Source organism: Heliconius melpomene, chromosome 19 (assembly GCF_056956725.1).
Source record: "Heliconius melpomene rosina isolate 202511_hmr_F chromosome 19, ASM5695672v1, whole genome shotgun sequence".
Classification (NCBI taxonomy): domain Eukaryota; kingdom Metazoa; phylum Arthropoda; class Insecta; order Lepidoptera; family Nymphalidae; genus Heliconius; species Heliconius melpomene.
In genome coordinates, this window is record NC_140407.1 from 8,417,189 (window position 1) to 8,433,373 (window position 16,185).

General features: G+C 31.5%; 1 protein-coding gene across 11 annotated transcripts in view; it reads right to left on the bottom strand.

The window, feature by feature from the left end:
* bru1 (bruno 1) overlaps window positions 1-16,185 on the bottom strand; it is a 350,067-nt gene that overhangs the window by 122,740 nt on the left and 211,142 nt on the right. For 6 of the 11 annotated variants that reach the window (XM_085203418.1, XM_085203416.1, XM_085203414.1 and 3 more), the window contains 2 exons: window positions 14,888-15,352; window positions 3,221-3,320 (listed from right to left, as the gene is read on the bottom strand). In XM_085203418.1, coding sequence (XP_085059544.1) covers window positions 3,221-3,320; window positions 14,888-15,009 — 222 coding nt within the window. In that variant the 5' untranslated portion in view covers window positions 15,010-15,352. Of the gene's footprint in view, window positions 1-3,220; window positions 3,321-4,813; window positions 4,975-14,887; window positions 15,353-16,185 lie in introns of those variants that run through there. The other 5 variants (XM_085203425.1, XM_085203423.1, XM_085203420.1 and 2 more) reach the window with 4 other exon arrangements.

The following is a 16,185-nucleotide window of genomic DNA, read 5'->3' on the forward strand; positions in this document are numbered from 1 at the left end:
ACAACCATACTATGCAATTGTTAACGCGACGGTTGTGCATTCGATTTTCACTTGAGAGAATGATATATTTAATAATTTCTTCGCTCTGGAAACCAGGCAAAACGCGGCGTCTAGTTCTGCCACTCCACAAGCAATGCTTCAAGAATTCAGCGGAAAGTGGGGAACGGAAGTTTATGTGAACTGAGTGTTTTAACACTAGGTTCCCAGGTTCCCTTTATCCATCCTGCTATAGACAAAATACAGACTAAAAAAAGTGATCTACTAAAAGTAAAGGCTCGTCACCACCTCTTTAGTTGAGTAACACAGACGAAAGCATATAAAAAAATATTTTATAAGATACAGTTTACAGCCCAAAATATATTTTGCTGCATTTTATACAAGAATCAGCTTTATCAGTCTACTTTCGTCCTGATAATATCTACTGACGTGAAAATCTTGTTATCAACGTGAAAATGGGTCGTGAAACACTGTACGGTTCTACACGCGGTCCCGTAGTGATTAAATCTGTTACACTACACTACTCGCCCAAATTAAACGTTCGCTTCATTGATATCTACTGAGTTTTTTATTTGAATGGTAAAACGGGGCCAACGAATATAATATAAATGTATGTATATATTGTCAATAGTATCTGTATTTTTTATGAAAAAAATATATGTAGGGAAATGTCTGATTTCACTTAGTGATTTTTACATTTTTTAATTTACATATTAATCTAATGTTTATTTTTTAAAATATGAAGACATTTCTAGTTCTTATATAAAATGCGATTTCTAAAAAAAATATAGACCTCACTGCAACACTTGGAGGATGGAGAATCTCAACACTAGATTCTCTTCACCTATCCTGCTATATAGGACCGAGCATGAAACTAAAACAATATTGATACACAATATCTACAAATATTTCCACTCGTTTACGTCCAAACATCTCAAAAGCAACACCGTCGTCGTGTCTCTAATGCTCGGGGCTTTACGACTGCTCCGCGGCTTCAATACACATATAGACACGGTGTAACAGATTTATTTCACGTACGGATTTACACCTACTTTTATGAAAGCGTCTTTTTACTATGGAAAAATATGTATTATTATAAATTATAGTAAATTATTTATTATTGGAAAAACCATCAAGATTATTTTTTTAATTTATGTAGGCACATAACAGGTTCAATTCAGTCAAAATCGTTTTTTTTAGTTCAATTAGCAGAGAGTGTGTCGTGATGGCGGGGCACATTGTCTGAATGAAAACAGGACGGTTATAGCTTCAATTCCCACTATTCTGCTAAATTATTTCTATTTCCCCACTACAAACGTAACAAAACAAAGTTCGCTCGCGTTGAGTTGTCACCTAACACGCACATATATTCAAAGTAGGTTGTTATTATTTAAAAATAATTTCTTGCGTTTTCAGTCGCACAAATATAAAAAAATCTGATCTGATTGGCGATGTCATTAACCAAATAAAATATATAATATGCGATAACATAAGCAAAAATTGAGGCCAATCTGGATCAGAGTATTCCCGCTCGAAGAAATGAAATATTTAATATTTTAATTTTCTCGCTCTGGTAACGAGGCAAACCACGGTATTGCCACGGTATTGCCTATGAGCCTCTAGAATTCGGTGGAAAAGTGGGGAAAGGACGCGTCTTAATAGGAACTTGTCTTGACCCTAGGTACCCAGGTTCCCTCAGCCTACCCTGCTAGTGCGAGATACAGTGTATATAAAAAAAAAACCAACATATTTCACTTGTCACGTAAGTTCACAGTGAAATGTGAAAACATTTTCAAAGCAGCCAAGTTATTCCCATCCAAACAAACGCTACAGTGGCTTTGTACACGTACACCCGTCCACTCGTCCGCCCGTCCAACTAACGTTATACGAAACTAAAGGCACTTTAAAGTACTGAAATCTCAATTCACCAATAGAATACCTAATGATTGTTTATCCTCACCTGTTGCTAATATATGGAGTACAGTCATGAGTGATTCTACGTTCTACAAATTAAATAAATCAGCTTCACGCTGTATCTTGCTTACAGCAGGGTAGGCAGAGGGAACCTAGTGTTAAAACACTCCGTTCTCCACTTTCCGCTGAATTTTACGAGGCATTGCCAGATTGTGCCAGAGCGAAAAAATGAAAACATTAAGAAATAATAATTCATTCCCTCGAGTGGGGATCGAACCCATAATTATCGCCGTACCCTTGTGCCCCTACACCACGACAGCCTCACAGGCTTCGGCCTACGTTCTACAGATTAAGCTTAATTCATACCAAAAGTAAGCTCAAGCCAACAGAAGCTTTGCAATCTTTGTTTAGAGCACACATCGTGCTGAGTTAGGGATAATGCTGTTATTTCAAGAGGAGCTCCTAAATTTACTTAGGCTTAGATTTTGTCTTCCGCCTTTAAATGGTGTTAGCAGAAAGGAGTTTTAGGATGCCCTTCTTTTAACTAAACTTTAAATATATTATTTTAAATAATTTTTTTAGGGTTCCGTACCCAAAGGGTCCGTCCGTCTGCATGTCCATCTCTGTTGCCGTAACCGTAATTGTTATACAGGTAACATTTTCACAGATGAGGTATCTTTGTTGCTATTACAACAACAAATACAAAACTGTATTAAATAAATATTTAAGGTCTTCCTCCGTACAATTAAGGTGATTTTCATGCCATTTTTATAGATAATGGCACGGAAGCCTTCATTCGTGACTACGGTTCGCACTTGGCAGGTTTTTTCTTTAATTTACTCATATTGCTGTTCTACAACATGTTTACTATTTAAAGTTTATGACATTGTTTACATATTATAAATTTTATAATACACTATTGAAATTAATAATTTTCCAGTATATCTAGATATCTATCATATTAGAGGTGGAGGAATGCCTGCAACTGTAAACGCGATGGTTATGGGTCTCACTCCGGAGAATGAAATACTTCTTAATTTTATTTCCTCGTTTTGGTAATGAGCTAAAGCAAGGACTCAATACGCCTCAAAATGCTGCAAGAATTGGGGAAACGAAGCATCTTTACATTAGGTTTCCAGGTCCCCTCTGCCTACCCCGCTACGTGTGGAATACTTTAAAAATATCAAGATAGAAAAACTGGTAATTTGTTATTATCTTGCTTAACCTAATCAAGAAAGTTCTTGAATAGGGTATATTTGTTAAGGGAGTATATGTATCTATATATGTTGATTTTTTTTAAATTACTTACTTTTATATAATCAGGGTCCGGCATTTCAACTTTCTCATCATTATTGTTGTTGTTGTTGATGCTCGTACTGTTGTTGTTGTTTATATTCATGTTCATCCCACTGCAAAAGAAAATAATAAAATTATATCTTTGCATTCTATATTATTCTCTTTGTTAGCTTAGAAGTTAGATATAGACTGTTTCTTATCTCCATTTATTGACCAATAAGAGACGTTGTGAGTCAAGTGGTGAAATCAAACGCAAATAAAACCATTTTCCACAAGACTAAATATTCTTAAATATCCAGGGGTTTTTTTGACTGATCTCATCATCTATGGTAATAATATGTAAACAAATGAATACTCATCACTTATTCTAGTATTATTTGATTTAAACGTCACAATTCATTTACAATATAATGTAAAATATTATAAAATAATTTTATAATTTAATATACTTTTATATTGTTATATACATTGTATAGAAATTTAATTTTATATCTTGTGCTTAATTCTTAACGATAAGAGTTACATACAATTATACAATTAGGCGTCATTCTAATTGAAACTGAAAAAAATAATAATATAATAGTTAATGTTAAGAAAGAAAAATATATCGTTAAAAAAACTAATAAAATATATATTTTTTTAAAAAAACCGACTTCTAACAATGAACTAAAATGTGAAAAATAATTTTACAAAGATTTTATAATTTTGAAGTCGTCGGTTAAAAAAACAATCTTTTTACACCAAGTACTAAAGAATGTGCTCAGAGCTATAGACTATATAAACCTAAATTCGAGTGGTCTACCAGTAACCTCTGAAGAGTTCCACCACTCAGATCCTAGCTCCATCTTCAGACCGATAATAAAATATTATTGTATGTCATCTAAGCTAAGTAAAACTGCCGAGTTTGATGACAATATAATTATAAATAGGTCAAATTCAGTTTCATAAATATTATTGCGTAGTTTTTTTTAAATGTATATTTTATTATTTCTTTTTAGTATACCTACACATATATCAGTCACTTCTAAGTTCAAGTGTCTAAAATCCATTTTCTTTTATTTCTTTACCTAAATATAAAATTAAATTTTAGCGATGCTAGAAAATTGCTTAGTATTTATTTTGTTCCTTTTTAAATAATATTAACATCACACTATTAGTTATAAATACACATACTCGTAGTATAATGACCTTCTACGAATCTAATAAGATTGCCTTCTTCTAATATTGTACTGTAATATTGTAATCTTTCGACTTAAAAGGTTTAATCATAATTATTATTACTATATAAACCTACTTTAAGTTAATAATGTAATATCGAAATACTATTACATACAATGTAGGTATGTACCTATACGTTGTATATTACAACTTAATAACAAACCTAACACGAACTAACGAAAAACGAATGCGTGCATCATAATTTATAGGTTATATCAACATTACGATACGTTCACAGATATCTTTAATAGATAACAGAAGCTAGCATTAAGCTATTGAATTAATATAAAAATACCTACCTACAAACATAACTAAAAACAAAATCTATTTAAAATAACCATAAATGAAACAAAAATTTGATATATCGTCGTAATAAACTCAATATTACCTCATTGTTCTAGAATATCCACGCCACACTCCATAGTCGTACATGTTTGCTATATTCTTATCACTGATAAGGGCACACATCGCTCGATTACACCGCGTTATCACTTATCAAACTCGATCTACGGCCGACCGCAGGTTACCTACCGCTGAGAATTAAATACATGGATAGACGGGCGTTCGACGTAATGTTATGTTTTCAAACTACCCTCGTCTTATTTATTATATGAAATTGTTACCTTGTTACTAGTGTTTGATGGTATCTTGTATTTTACGTCGATGATAGTGAAATCAAATATTACACTAGGGATTTATATTGAAAGATTGTTATATAATATATACATGCTATTTATGGTATTTTGGAGGAATTAAACTAATTTATGGTATTTTATGGTATTTTAGATAAAGAACCAAGAAGAGATGTTATTGACGTTCGTTGACGGTTGACAATACTATATCGAAAGATTGCTATCAGTTTCGTTTTGTTTAGTTCTTTTTAACAAGATAACGCCATGTTCTCATTCCGAGACAACGATATATTTATATATACAAAAGAAAAAAAAGGGCGGCTGATATTAATAAAAATATATCAGACATATTTTTTCTCGCAAGAAGTAATTGAATATTAAAAAAACTTATAGCTACTGTTACTATTTTTGTTTTTGTATAAAATGTCTATAATATATGAAATGTATGTTATAATCTTAATAATTACGTGTATAATATTGGTGGTTACTAATCTTCGATTCCCACAAAGCGGAATATGCCGAGAAAAAAGTCTGTACAAACTGTCTCCTCGTATTTTATTTCGAATTCTTTAAATGAATATATGTCAAGTATTAATATAAGTAACAAAATTATAAAAGTAATAAAGCAGTCTAACCTTGTTACACTATATTCGATAACATCTGATAGAACTATGTAATATATAGTTTTTTTTTCAATTTCACGCTACTTTTTATTTAATAAATCAATTACAAATAAAGAAAATATTTGAAAAGCCTTGTTAGTTCATTAATTCCTCATGTTTTTTATGTATATGAATATGCAACTATTATTACAAAATATAAATATATCATATATACATGTAAATTAAACATATATATGTATATATATAGAATTACAACCCTTATCACACTGTATCAAAGGATAAAATAGTGTGTACCGATGCAAATAACATACACGCGTTAGTGTTAAAACTGTTGATATCGATCCAATGATAAAAGATAATGTTCAAGTACCGTTTATGTTCTGCATACGAAATACGCATAGCAGAAAAGTTAAAGAGAACCTATAAGACATTCCGTTTTCCGCTTTCCGCTCGAATTACTGCGTGTGGAGGCCAAGAGTTCCTTGGGCGAGGAACTAAAAATACTTCAATTCCCCGAGCAGGGATTCAACCCCCAATCATCGCAGTATATAACCATTTACAATAAAACAACTGCTACAATGGCCTCAATAACCAAATAATACTTAAAATATAATTTTATTTCCAAGCAGTATATGCAGTATTGTAAATATCTGTTATAAATGTATGTAGAAAGAAACACAATAATCTACGGGAACATAAACGGTGCTCGAACATTATCTTTTATCACTGGATCGATATTAACAGTTTTAATACTACATACACCCGGTATGTAGTCTACACGTTATTATATTGTTTAATACAATGTGATAAGGGTTGAAATTCTTTGTATAATATATATTTTAAATATACATACATATTATATTTATATTAATATTATATTTGATAATAATTGTTACATACTCATTTAAATAAGAAAATGTAATGTAATGCAATGTCAACTGGCGAGGATTTTATTTGAATTAATGTATTCAAATGGAAATTGGGCGCAAATTAGGGAACAGACCGGAAACAGTGTCTTTACACTGGGTTCTCTCTTCCTACTAGGCTACTCGAGAAAATTCGTGAAGCGTTATGCTGTATTTATATACAGACAACAAAATGAGATAACATCGAACTACATCTTTCTTTGTTATTTTTGGATGTAGAAAAAAAACTTTCAATTACGAATCAAAGTTTTATTTACTTATATTACTTATATTATAAGTAACTCCTAACAAACCACAATCTAAATTCTAAACGTATAACTTCAATTGCCCTCAATTCAATTGTCCAGTGCTTGGACATTATAAAAGGGACGCGAATACAAATCCTGCTTAAGCCATATTATGTTATTTATAGTGGCCCCAAATTATTACAATATAATAAATAGATGAGATAACATAAATATATATCTACTATAATAATTACCATCAGATAATATTCAACCAAAAAGTATCGTGTAATTCGTTTCAATACTTTACTTAATGATGAATGTATTTTTTTTTGTAATATTTTATTACCCGTGAACGAGGCTATGAAAAGTAGCGATGCCTTATTAACACGCAAACTAAAGTCCACTTGAAAAAATATAACGAACTAATGGAAAATACGAGCGAAAGGGGAACAGTATGCGACACTTTTCAATATACAGAATACGTGCAATTGAATAAGCTTTAACAACATTAATAACGACATTTATACTTCAGTTGTGCTTATTATAGACTTTTTTTAAGCTTCACGCTGTTTCCCGCATATAGCAGGGTAGGCCCAGGATAGTGGAGGTGGAGCCTTTTGGTTCCCTGCTATGTGAAGCTCAAGTTAAAAATTAAAACGAAATAAAAAAAAAATCTTTTAAAATTTAACTAAATTATTAGAATTTAATTAACCAAAACTAAACTCAAAATGCAAAATTATAAATAAATAAAAATAAACATAAATTCTATGAAAAAAAAAAACACATTCATTCGTTAAACATAATACCGTAAGGCTGCCAAGGATTTATCTTGATAATAGGTTGCCTTTGCTAAGCTAAGTCCTTCGACGAAGGCGAAGCGAAAGAGATGAAGATTATTGTATACAGTTATAAACGTACCCTTTGATCGCTTTAATATACTAACAGCGATTAAATCTTTATATAATGTACACGTTTTATATTCGAACATTAGATAAAAATATTTTCGATTCGAGAATATATTCGATAAAAAGTTCGTTTTAGAAGTACTATTTACTTATGTTATATTTAAAATAAAAATATTAAAGAAATATAGACTTCACATTTCATATCATCCATTTAAATAAATGCTAGTGATGAGTATCTAATGAAGCAAAAAGGTACTAACTAACGTATGAGGCCAGTTGTGGCGTCTGCGTGCGTGTGACTGCAAACGTGCAAGGTTGTGGATTTGATCCCCACTGGTGAAAATTAAATTTTTATTTAAATTTATATTTTCTTCGCTCTGGTGCCGAGGGAAATCGTGGCGTTGAATTCCGCCACTCAACACGCAATGTGTCCAGAATTCATAGGAAAATGAGGAACAGAGTGAACTTTACAGGTCTTAGGTTTCCTCTGTGGTTCCTAACCTGCTGTATGCGGGATACAGCGTGAAATTGATTTTATAATTGTAAATGTTATTATTGACTTAGATAGTTTTTTTAGGAAACATATGTAGATTTTATCCGTCCGCCCCGTGTAGTATTAACCGAATTCAGGTTAAATACTTTAATAATCAAGAAAACTATTAAAACATCTAATAAACTACGTTCCGGCGTAGTTGAGTATGTGTCTGACTTGACGTTATGAAATTAATATTGTGTATCGATACAAACAAAAATATAACCGTTCATCCGTATAACGAAAATTCCAATTACTCGTCATTCCAATCGTACACATGGACACCAATGTGGAAAATATTTTAGTGTTATTCGTTTTATTATAGCTCATGTATTATAATTGAATAAAAATGTTTTTATCATTTTCTTCGCCTTGCAATTCAAAATTCGTTTTGTGGCCTTAGTTGATACACGGACAATATACATAAGTACGAAGTGAAAAATGGTAAATTATTTTATGCCAAGTCAAATCCATGTATATAAAGTATATAGTCTATCACAAATCTTTAATACTTAGGTATAAATAACGTATGACTATAATATTATACAAAACAGAAATGAAAATAACATAAATTTAAGTTAAAGCTGCTGTTTTGAAACACTAATAATCTAAGGAATAATACATTAATAATTCTATTCAGTTTTATTTATCAAAGAAATAACGTCGAAACGAGATTTATTATTACTTATCATATATTTACTCGTATATGTAAACAAATATGTTCATGCAGTATTGTTATAATAATATTCCCTAGGGTAACACTTCCCTGCATCAAGTCACTTTAAGGTGAACATCCATTGAATGCTATACGTCGTGCCATAAATAGAATCAGCTTCACGCCTTTTCCTAAATAGCAGAGTAAACAGGGAGAGACTAGTGTAGACACACTCCCTTCACCACTTTCTACTCGAACTCATTTAAATAACGTTTATATCAGTGACAACAAATAACATATATTTTATATGTAAAGTAAATATATGTATGACTTTATATGAAGAAAAAGAACTATTAAACATATTAATTTACTAAATTGATTTCCCCATATGTACTAACTTTTTATTTAATCAAATTGATATTCAATTTTCTCCATCGTGTTTAATACAGTTCGTAGCTTTGCATATTTTACCGTATTCATATTAAAGAGATACGTTAAAATTATTAATATTTTTCTCAATCATCGTTCAAAGGGAGTTTTTTATGCTAAACATGAGGATCCTCCGAAGGGCAATGAAGAGGTCGATGACAGGGGACGAGGCGGAAGAGGTATGGAGAGATACCTACGACGTAACGTCGAAACTCAGAGGAAAGCAATAAAAGGAAAGTAATATAATATGAAAAAAATATAATACTTGCACCTACACCAAAACTATATTCGGTATTAGCTATAAAATAAATATAGCTATCTACTTCTAGTGGAGGTCTACACAAACGCACAGTTAGCATTAGATACGCACCGGTTCTGATATACGAAGAACAAATAAACCGGGTGACATTTGTGACGGGCGAGCGCCAGTCACGTGAGCAATATTAATATAATAACAAGGTTTATTTGTTATTATATGGCTTGACGCGTTTAATTAAATATAATTGTAACTATTACTTTATATGGGCCTAATTATAAAATACTTGAGGTAACTGTCAAGTCAGCCAGTAGATACTTAAAACGTTTTTTTTATCCCGCACATAGTAGGGTAGGCAGAGGGAAGCTGGGGGGTCTAGGGTTGAGACACTCTTTCTCTTAACACTAAGTTTCCACTGCCTATCCTGCTGAATGCGAGATACAGCGTGAAGCTGATTTGATTTTTTATTTTTTAGTTACTAAGAATTTGGAAACCCTGAAGATAATTGGTACAAATTTCCGATTTCTTACTCTCGTCTTTCGATAACAAGGGATTTACCTAATTGGGTAAAGATCAGATGTAGGATAACAACCCTACGTGACTTGGAAATTGAGTTTTTTCGACAACTATTGACATATTCCTTTTAATTTTAGTATGTGGCAACATATTATTTTAATTTTTTTTTAAGTCTCATTCATTTATTTATTATTGACTTAAGGAATTTGTTCGTGTATTAGGCTTTAGATACTATTTATATTTTAAAAAATTACAGCTTTCATTTTAAATAATCCTAATTACATTAAATTAATTAAATAAATGTTCAATATATACACATGAAATTCCAACCCGTATCTATAATCCTAAAAAATCACCAAAGTGGTAATCGCCTCTCTTATATTTTGTAACTTTACGCCGTATTCCGTACATAGCAGGGTAGGCTGAGCGAACTCATATCGTTAAACTCCTTTGCTATAAAGACTATTCCATTCCCCACTTTCCGCTGAATTCCGAAAGTATTGCGTGTTAAATGGCGGAAATCAACACCGCGCTCTGCCTCGTTACTAAAGCAAGGAAATGGTCGATTCCTCGAGCGGGAATCGAACCCACAATCCATCGCGTTTACAGTCCGAACTGGTTACATTAATATAATATAATACAATAATATAATACACCAAACAGGGAGTTGCGACGGGTGAACGTTATTACCTCTGTCAAATGCGTGGGGAATTAATAATATCACTGTGGAAACGAGACAAGCGTCAATTCATACAGCCGAGTGTCTAATGTATATAAGTAATATTGCAAATAGAAAATTATATTATGAAAGGTAATTTCCTGTGTGCCTAAAAAAGATGTCGAAAGCTCGTTTAACGAGCGTTTCGGGAATACGATGTCATTGATTTAGATTGAAAATAGGTAATCATTTTAATGTTTTAGTTGACATAATAAGTTATTTTATTTATGTATAATAAAGTTTAAATTTTAGTTGACATAATAAGTTATTTTATTTATGTACTAGCGGACGCGCGCAGCTTCGCTTGCGTATTTAAGGGTGAATTCTAATAACCCATGAAACATGTGTTCGATTTAATATTTTTAAGAGTCTAAATTTCAAATTTTATAAAAATCGGTTGCGATTTAAAGATTTTTCCATACAAACTTTCAACCCCTTATTTGTACCCTTAGGGGGTGAATTCTAGAAAACCATGAAACACATGTTCAATTAAATATTTTTAAGAGTCTAAATATTAAATTTTATGAACATCGGTGGCGATTTAAGAATTTTTCCATACAAACTTTCAACCCTTTATTTGTACCCTTATAGGGAGAATTCTAGAAAACGATGAAACACGTGTTCAATTAAATACTTTTAAAAATCTAAATTTCAAATTTTATAAAAATCGGTGCCGATTTAAATTTTTTTCCATACAAACTTTGAACCCCTATTTTACCCCTTTAGGGTTAAAATTTTTCAAAATCCCTTCTTAGTGGATGTCCAGATTATGAAAGTAAACATCTGTCCAAATTTCATGTTTCTACCATCAGCGGTTACTGCTGTGCGTGCGTCTTACCTCAGTCAGTGAGGACAAGTCCTTTTATATATATAGATTATATAAGTTATGTTATTTTATTTATCTTTTAAGGGGCACGAGCCTGTGACTGTTTACGCGATGGTTGTGGATTCGATTGGGAATCGAATCGGGGAAAGAAATATTTAATATGTTTAATTGTCGCCACTCAACACGCAATGCCTCCAGAATTCGGCGGAAAGTGGGGAACGAAGTGTCTTAACAGAAGGTTTCCAATTTCCATCTGCCTAACCAGCTATATGTGGGATACAACGGAAAGTAAAAAAAAACTTATCAATTTTTATTATTTATTCTATTTTTTTGTTAAGTACCTATTAATGAACAATAATACAGTAGGGTCAGAGAAGATATAGTGCTAAGACTCTCTGTTCTGACTCTCTCTTTTTTTTTTTTTATTTTTTATTGCCTTACCGACCCAAGAAAACAAAAAAGCCCCCAAAATACAAAATAAAAAACCTGAGTAGGTATCGAACCCATAACTATCATGTGCAGTCGGTCTTCCCAACAACAACGATATATCAACTGTCGATATGTTAATTAACTGATTACTCTGCCAATATACTGACTTCAAAATGGAAACAGCGAAATGATTTTTACTCTGGAAAAACAGTCTCTATGGAATATGGGATGATAACACATGAATAGAAGCAGACATTTCCAAGAGCATTGCATATTACATACTTGTATCTACTAAACAATTCCGAGAGGTGGAAAATTTAAGCTTATTGAAAGATAAAATCTTTTATATACGTCAACTAATCAAATGTGAGTGTATTATAATACTGAGTATTATATAGTTTTTTTCACGCTTCACGCTTTATCCCTTGTGAGGTAGGCAGAGAGAATGCAGCGAAAAACGCTATTGTCATTAACCTCTTCATACATACCCTTTGGGGAGTCCTCATGTTTTTTACGTGATCTTCCTTTAGTATCATCAGTATTATGTCTCGGAAGGTCTCTTACTATTAATAAGTAAAGTTTTTTAAAGTAAAGATATATAATATACTCGAATAATGGGAAGAAAGTGGGTATCGGTATGTTAACACTATTTTGCTTTGCAAGAAAAAGCGTGAAGCTTTTTATTAAATTTATTTAGGATATGAAGCCAGTCGTGTACGTACAATTATCGTTCTAAAACATCTAAATATAATTTTAGTAGTTAAAAAACAGGTCTAATATCACCATGTACACGTCATGATATTCTCTTATCAATGAACTGATTACAACATTTAAGGCTTAAGTCAAGAAGAGCTTGGCTCACAAACGCGAATAAGTCATTGACTAATCTTTGTTTGCGAACACGTGACCCAGAAACGTTTAAAACACATATTTATCTAAATTTTAAATACACATGTTCAATGTTTTCTAATAAAATGTTATATTAATGATATATTATATAATACACCTGCTTTTACTTGCGGCGTGGTCAAATAGAAATAACTATAATATTAGGTCGTTGTCGTGCAATTGGCGATTGTATATCTATATATATAAAATCGAAAGGTCACTCACTCATCACGAAATCTCAGAAACTACATGTGCTAGGAATCTGAAATTTTGCATAGGAGTTACTTATAGGACGTAGGTGCTCGCTAAGACGGGAATTTGTAATATTCGACTTCTAAGGGGTTGTTTTGGGGGTTGAAAGTTTGTATGAAACTTTGTTACTAATGACATTTGTCTTTGTCATTCGTTACTAAATGCTACGAATCTCAAATTTTGCATAGACGTCACTAGGACGTAGCCATGGAGACAGAAATTAATAATAACATAGTTCACGCGGGTGAAACCGCGAGCGGGCCGCTAGTATATAATAAATATTACCTACACGGGGAATTGAAACTTTTAGCCAAATTAAAAAAAGACAACAAACTAAATTTTATTGAATTATTTAAGCAAAAAAAAAATTGTAAGAACTTGAGTATTAATTGTCTATTAACCTCCGCAACTCTCGCGTATACAGAAAATGGTCATTATCTATGTAAAACCCAGGGTATTTTATAATAATTTCACTAATATCTACTGTAGATAATCATATTTATTTTTTTCAACTTCAGGTTGCAATTTATTTAGCACGTTTGATGTTAATGATGCTAGAGTAACATTATCTTCATCTATATTTGTGCTTTCCTTGTGCTGAGTCTTAAGTTTTTAAAATTAACATTTATTGATTAAAATAAACATTCATCGATAGTGTTGTATCATATGGAAATATTATCGCATCTAGTCTGTCAATGAAGTAAGAGAAAAATAAAAAAATAATCTCGTTGATAAATAAAATTATTTACATCTTTTAATAAGAGCAAGTCTGCGATAATAGTTTTAAACTGTATAAGATATATTTCTTCCTCTATAAATTGTTAGGTAAATATTTAATAATCAGATTAAAACAAAAAAATATAATTTTAAGTTACTTATAAACATGCGGAAGCAACAAGTCAATTGTTTATAGAACTAATAAAAATTGCTTTTAATTCAGAATTTCTATGAATAATGTTAATAAATTAAAATTAAGTTAATAATTATATAAAATAAATTAAAAATCTAGATTTAATTAATTAAGTTACTTCTCAATCTCGAACATTTAGTATGATTTAAAAAGAAACATTTAAACCACACACTTCTAAATTACATAATGATTCACGATGCGTATGCGCATACACGACACTGTGTACCCAATGATAATGGAACTATTTAGAACGTATCATAATTGTTGTTAGATTACATTTATAAAATTAAAAATGTAATATTCCATAACTTATTTATATTATAATTCTAGGATAATTCTTTGTCCTAATAGAAGTATACTCGTATATGAACATATTCTGTAGTACCTATTATTAAGAAAATGTCGTTTTATCAGTTTATCAGCATATCTTATACGTGTTCGTATTGGAATAAACCTAAGGTTATTCACACACAAATATCTTCTTCATAACATATTTTTTTATTAAAAAAATCTAGATAGTCAAACATGTACCTACTTACATATACTTAATAAAAAAAAACAGCAGTCGATAGGAATAAACAAAAATTTACTTAACCAAAAATCATCATAATAATTCTACTATACATATCGTTAATAAAACATGCAACTTTGACTACAAATACAATACTAACTTACAAAAAAAATACTTAATTTTGACAACAAAAAAAAAAATAGAAAAAAAAAAAAGATTCCACTCACTTAGTCTTCGAGTACGGCAGCGCCTTGTGGTTCCTGTTCGGGTGGGTGTGCCTGTTAGCGTTGGAGTCGAGGCCGCCGCCCGGCGATATTTTGCCGGCGAGTGCGTTCAACGATTGCAGCATGGCGGGCGGCGGCCGCTGGGTACCGAGCGGCCTGGTCACGGTGAATATCCACCAACGTGTGCCGGCCTCTTATCAACCGACGGCTTATCAACTGATAAGCGCGGTGGTACGCCCGCCCCCCGCGTCATCGCCACCTGATCTTGCCACTTTGTCTGATCAAACATTAAAAACGTTCTGTCCGGTACAACGGCATGCTTTACGGATGATGTTGAACAAACCTTCCACACTCACTTTTAGAACACTTCTTGCACTTAATTTTCACTTGGACACTTTTTGTTTTTGTTTTTTTTTTGGTTTGTTAGCAGTTGCGATATTTTATTACTATATTAATATTCAATTAAGTCTGGAAGTTAAACAGAATAGGATATAGAAACGTAGCTTATATTACATCAAATTTTTGATATTATAAATATCTTAAAGCGCCTGTTAAATATTAACTGCAATTCATTTATACGTGGAATGGCAATTGTCATAGAATTTCTTCATACAAGATATTTTTTTTAAAGTTTGATATATTTTGATTTTTTATTTTTACGAACTTAAAAGTTACTGTTTGTATGTAATATAAAAACAAAATAAATTATTCATTTAGTCGAGCCAATTATAGAGATTCTATACTATTCAACAAAAACAATTCTTATTATTAATTTTTAAATCTTTAAAAGTACTTCTAAATCTTTTAAACTACTATCTTTATCAATTTCACTTGAATATTGTTTTACAGCATGAATAAATTTGACAATTTCCTCTATATAATTCGATTACAATATTTCAAAATATAACAGTTTTCGTGGGGCTTGCCAAGTGCTGAGTGGTTGTTGCGCTGCCAGACATTTACTGGTTTCGTATGTAAATTGTTCTACGTAAATATGAATACGTGTTCTGTTAAAAATATTAAATTATAGTGAAAGAATTTATTAAATATTCATACGGGATAATAAAATTTAAATTATTTTATATTCAGAACGCACGCCGCGTTTCAGTTATTTCAAAGAGAAACAACTAAGTTGTACAATAGTTATCTAACTGCATAGGAAACGTTCCAATGTATTTTGGGTTGCAATCAAAATTATAATATCAAAATTGATTAAAAGAAGCAATGAGAATGTAAGTCTCAAGAAAATGTGTTAAGCTTCACGCATTTGTTCAGCTTTCTGCAGAGTAAGGTGTTAACGG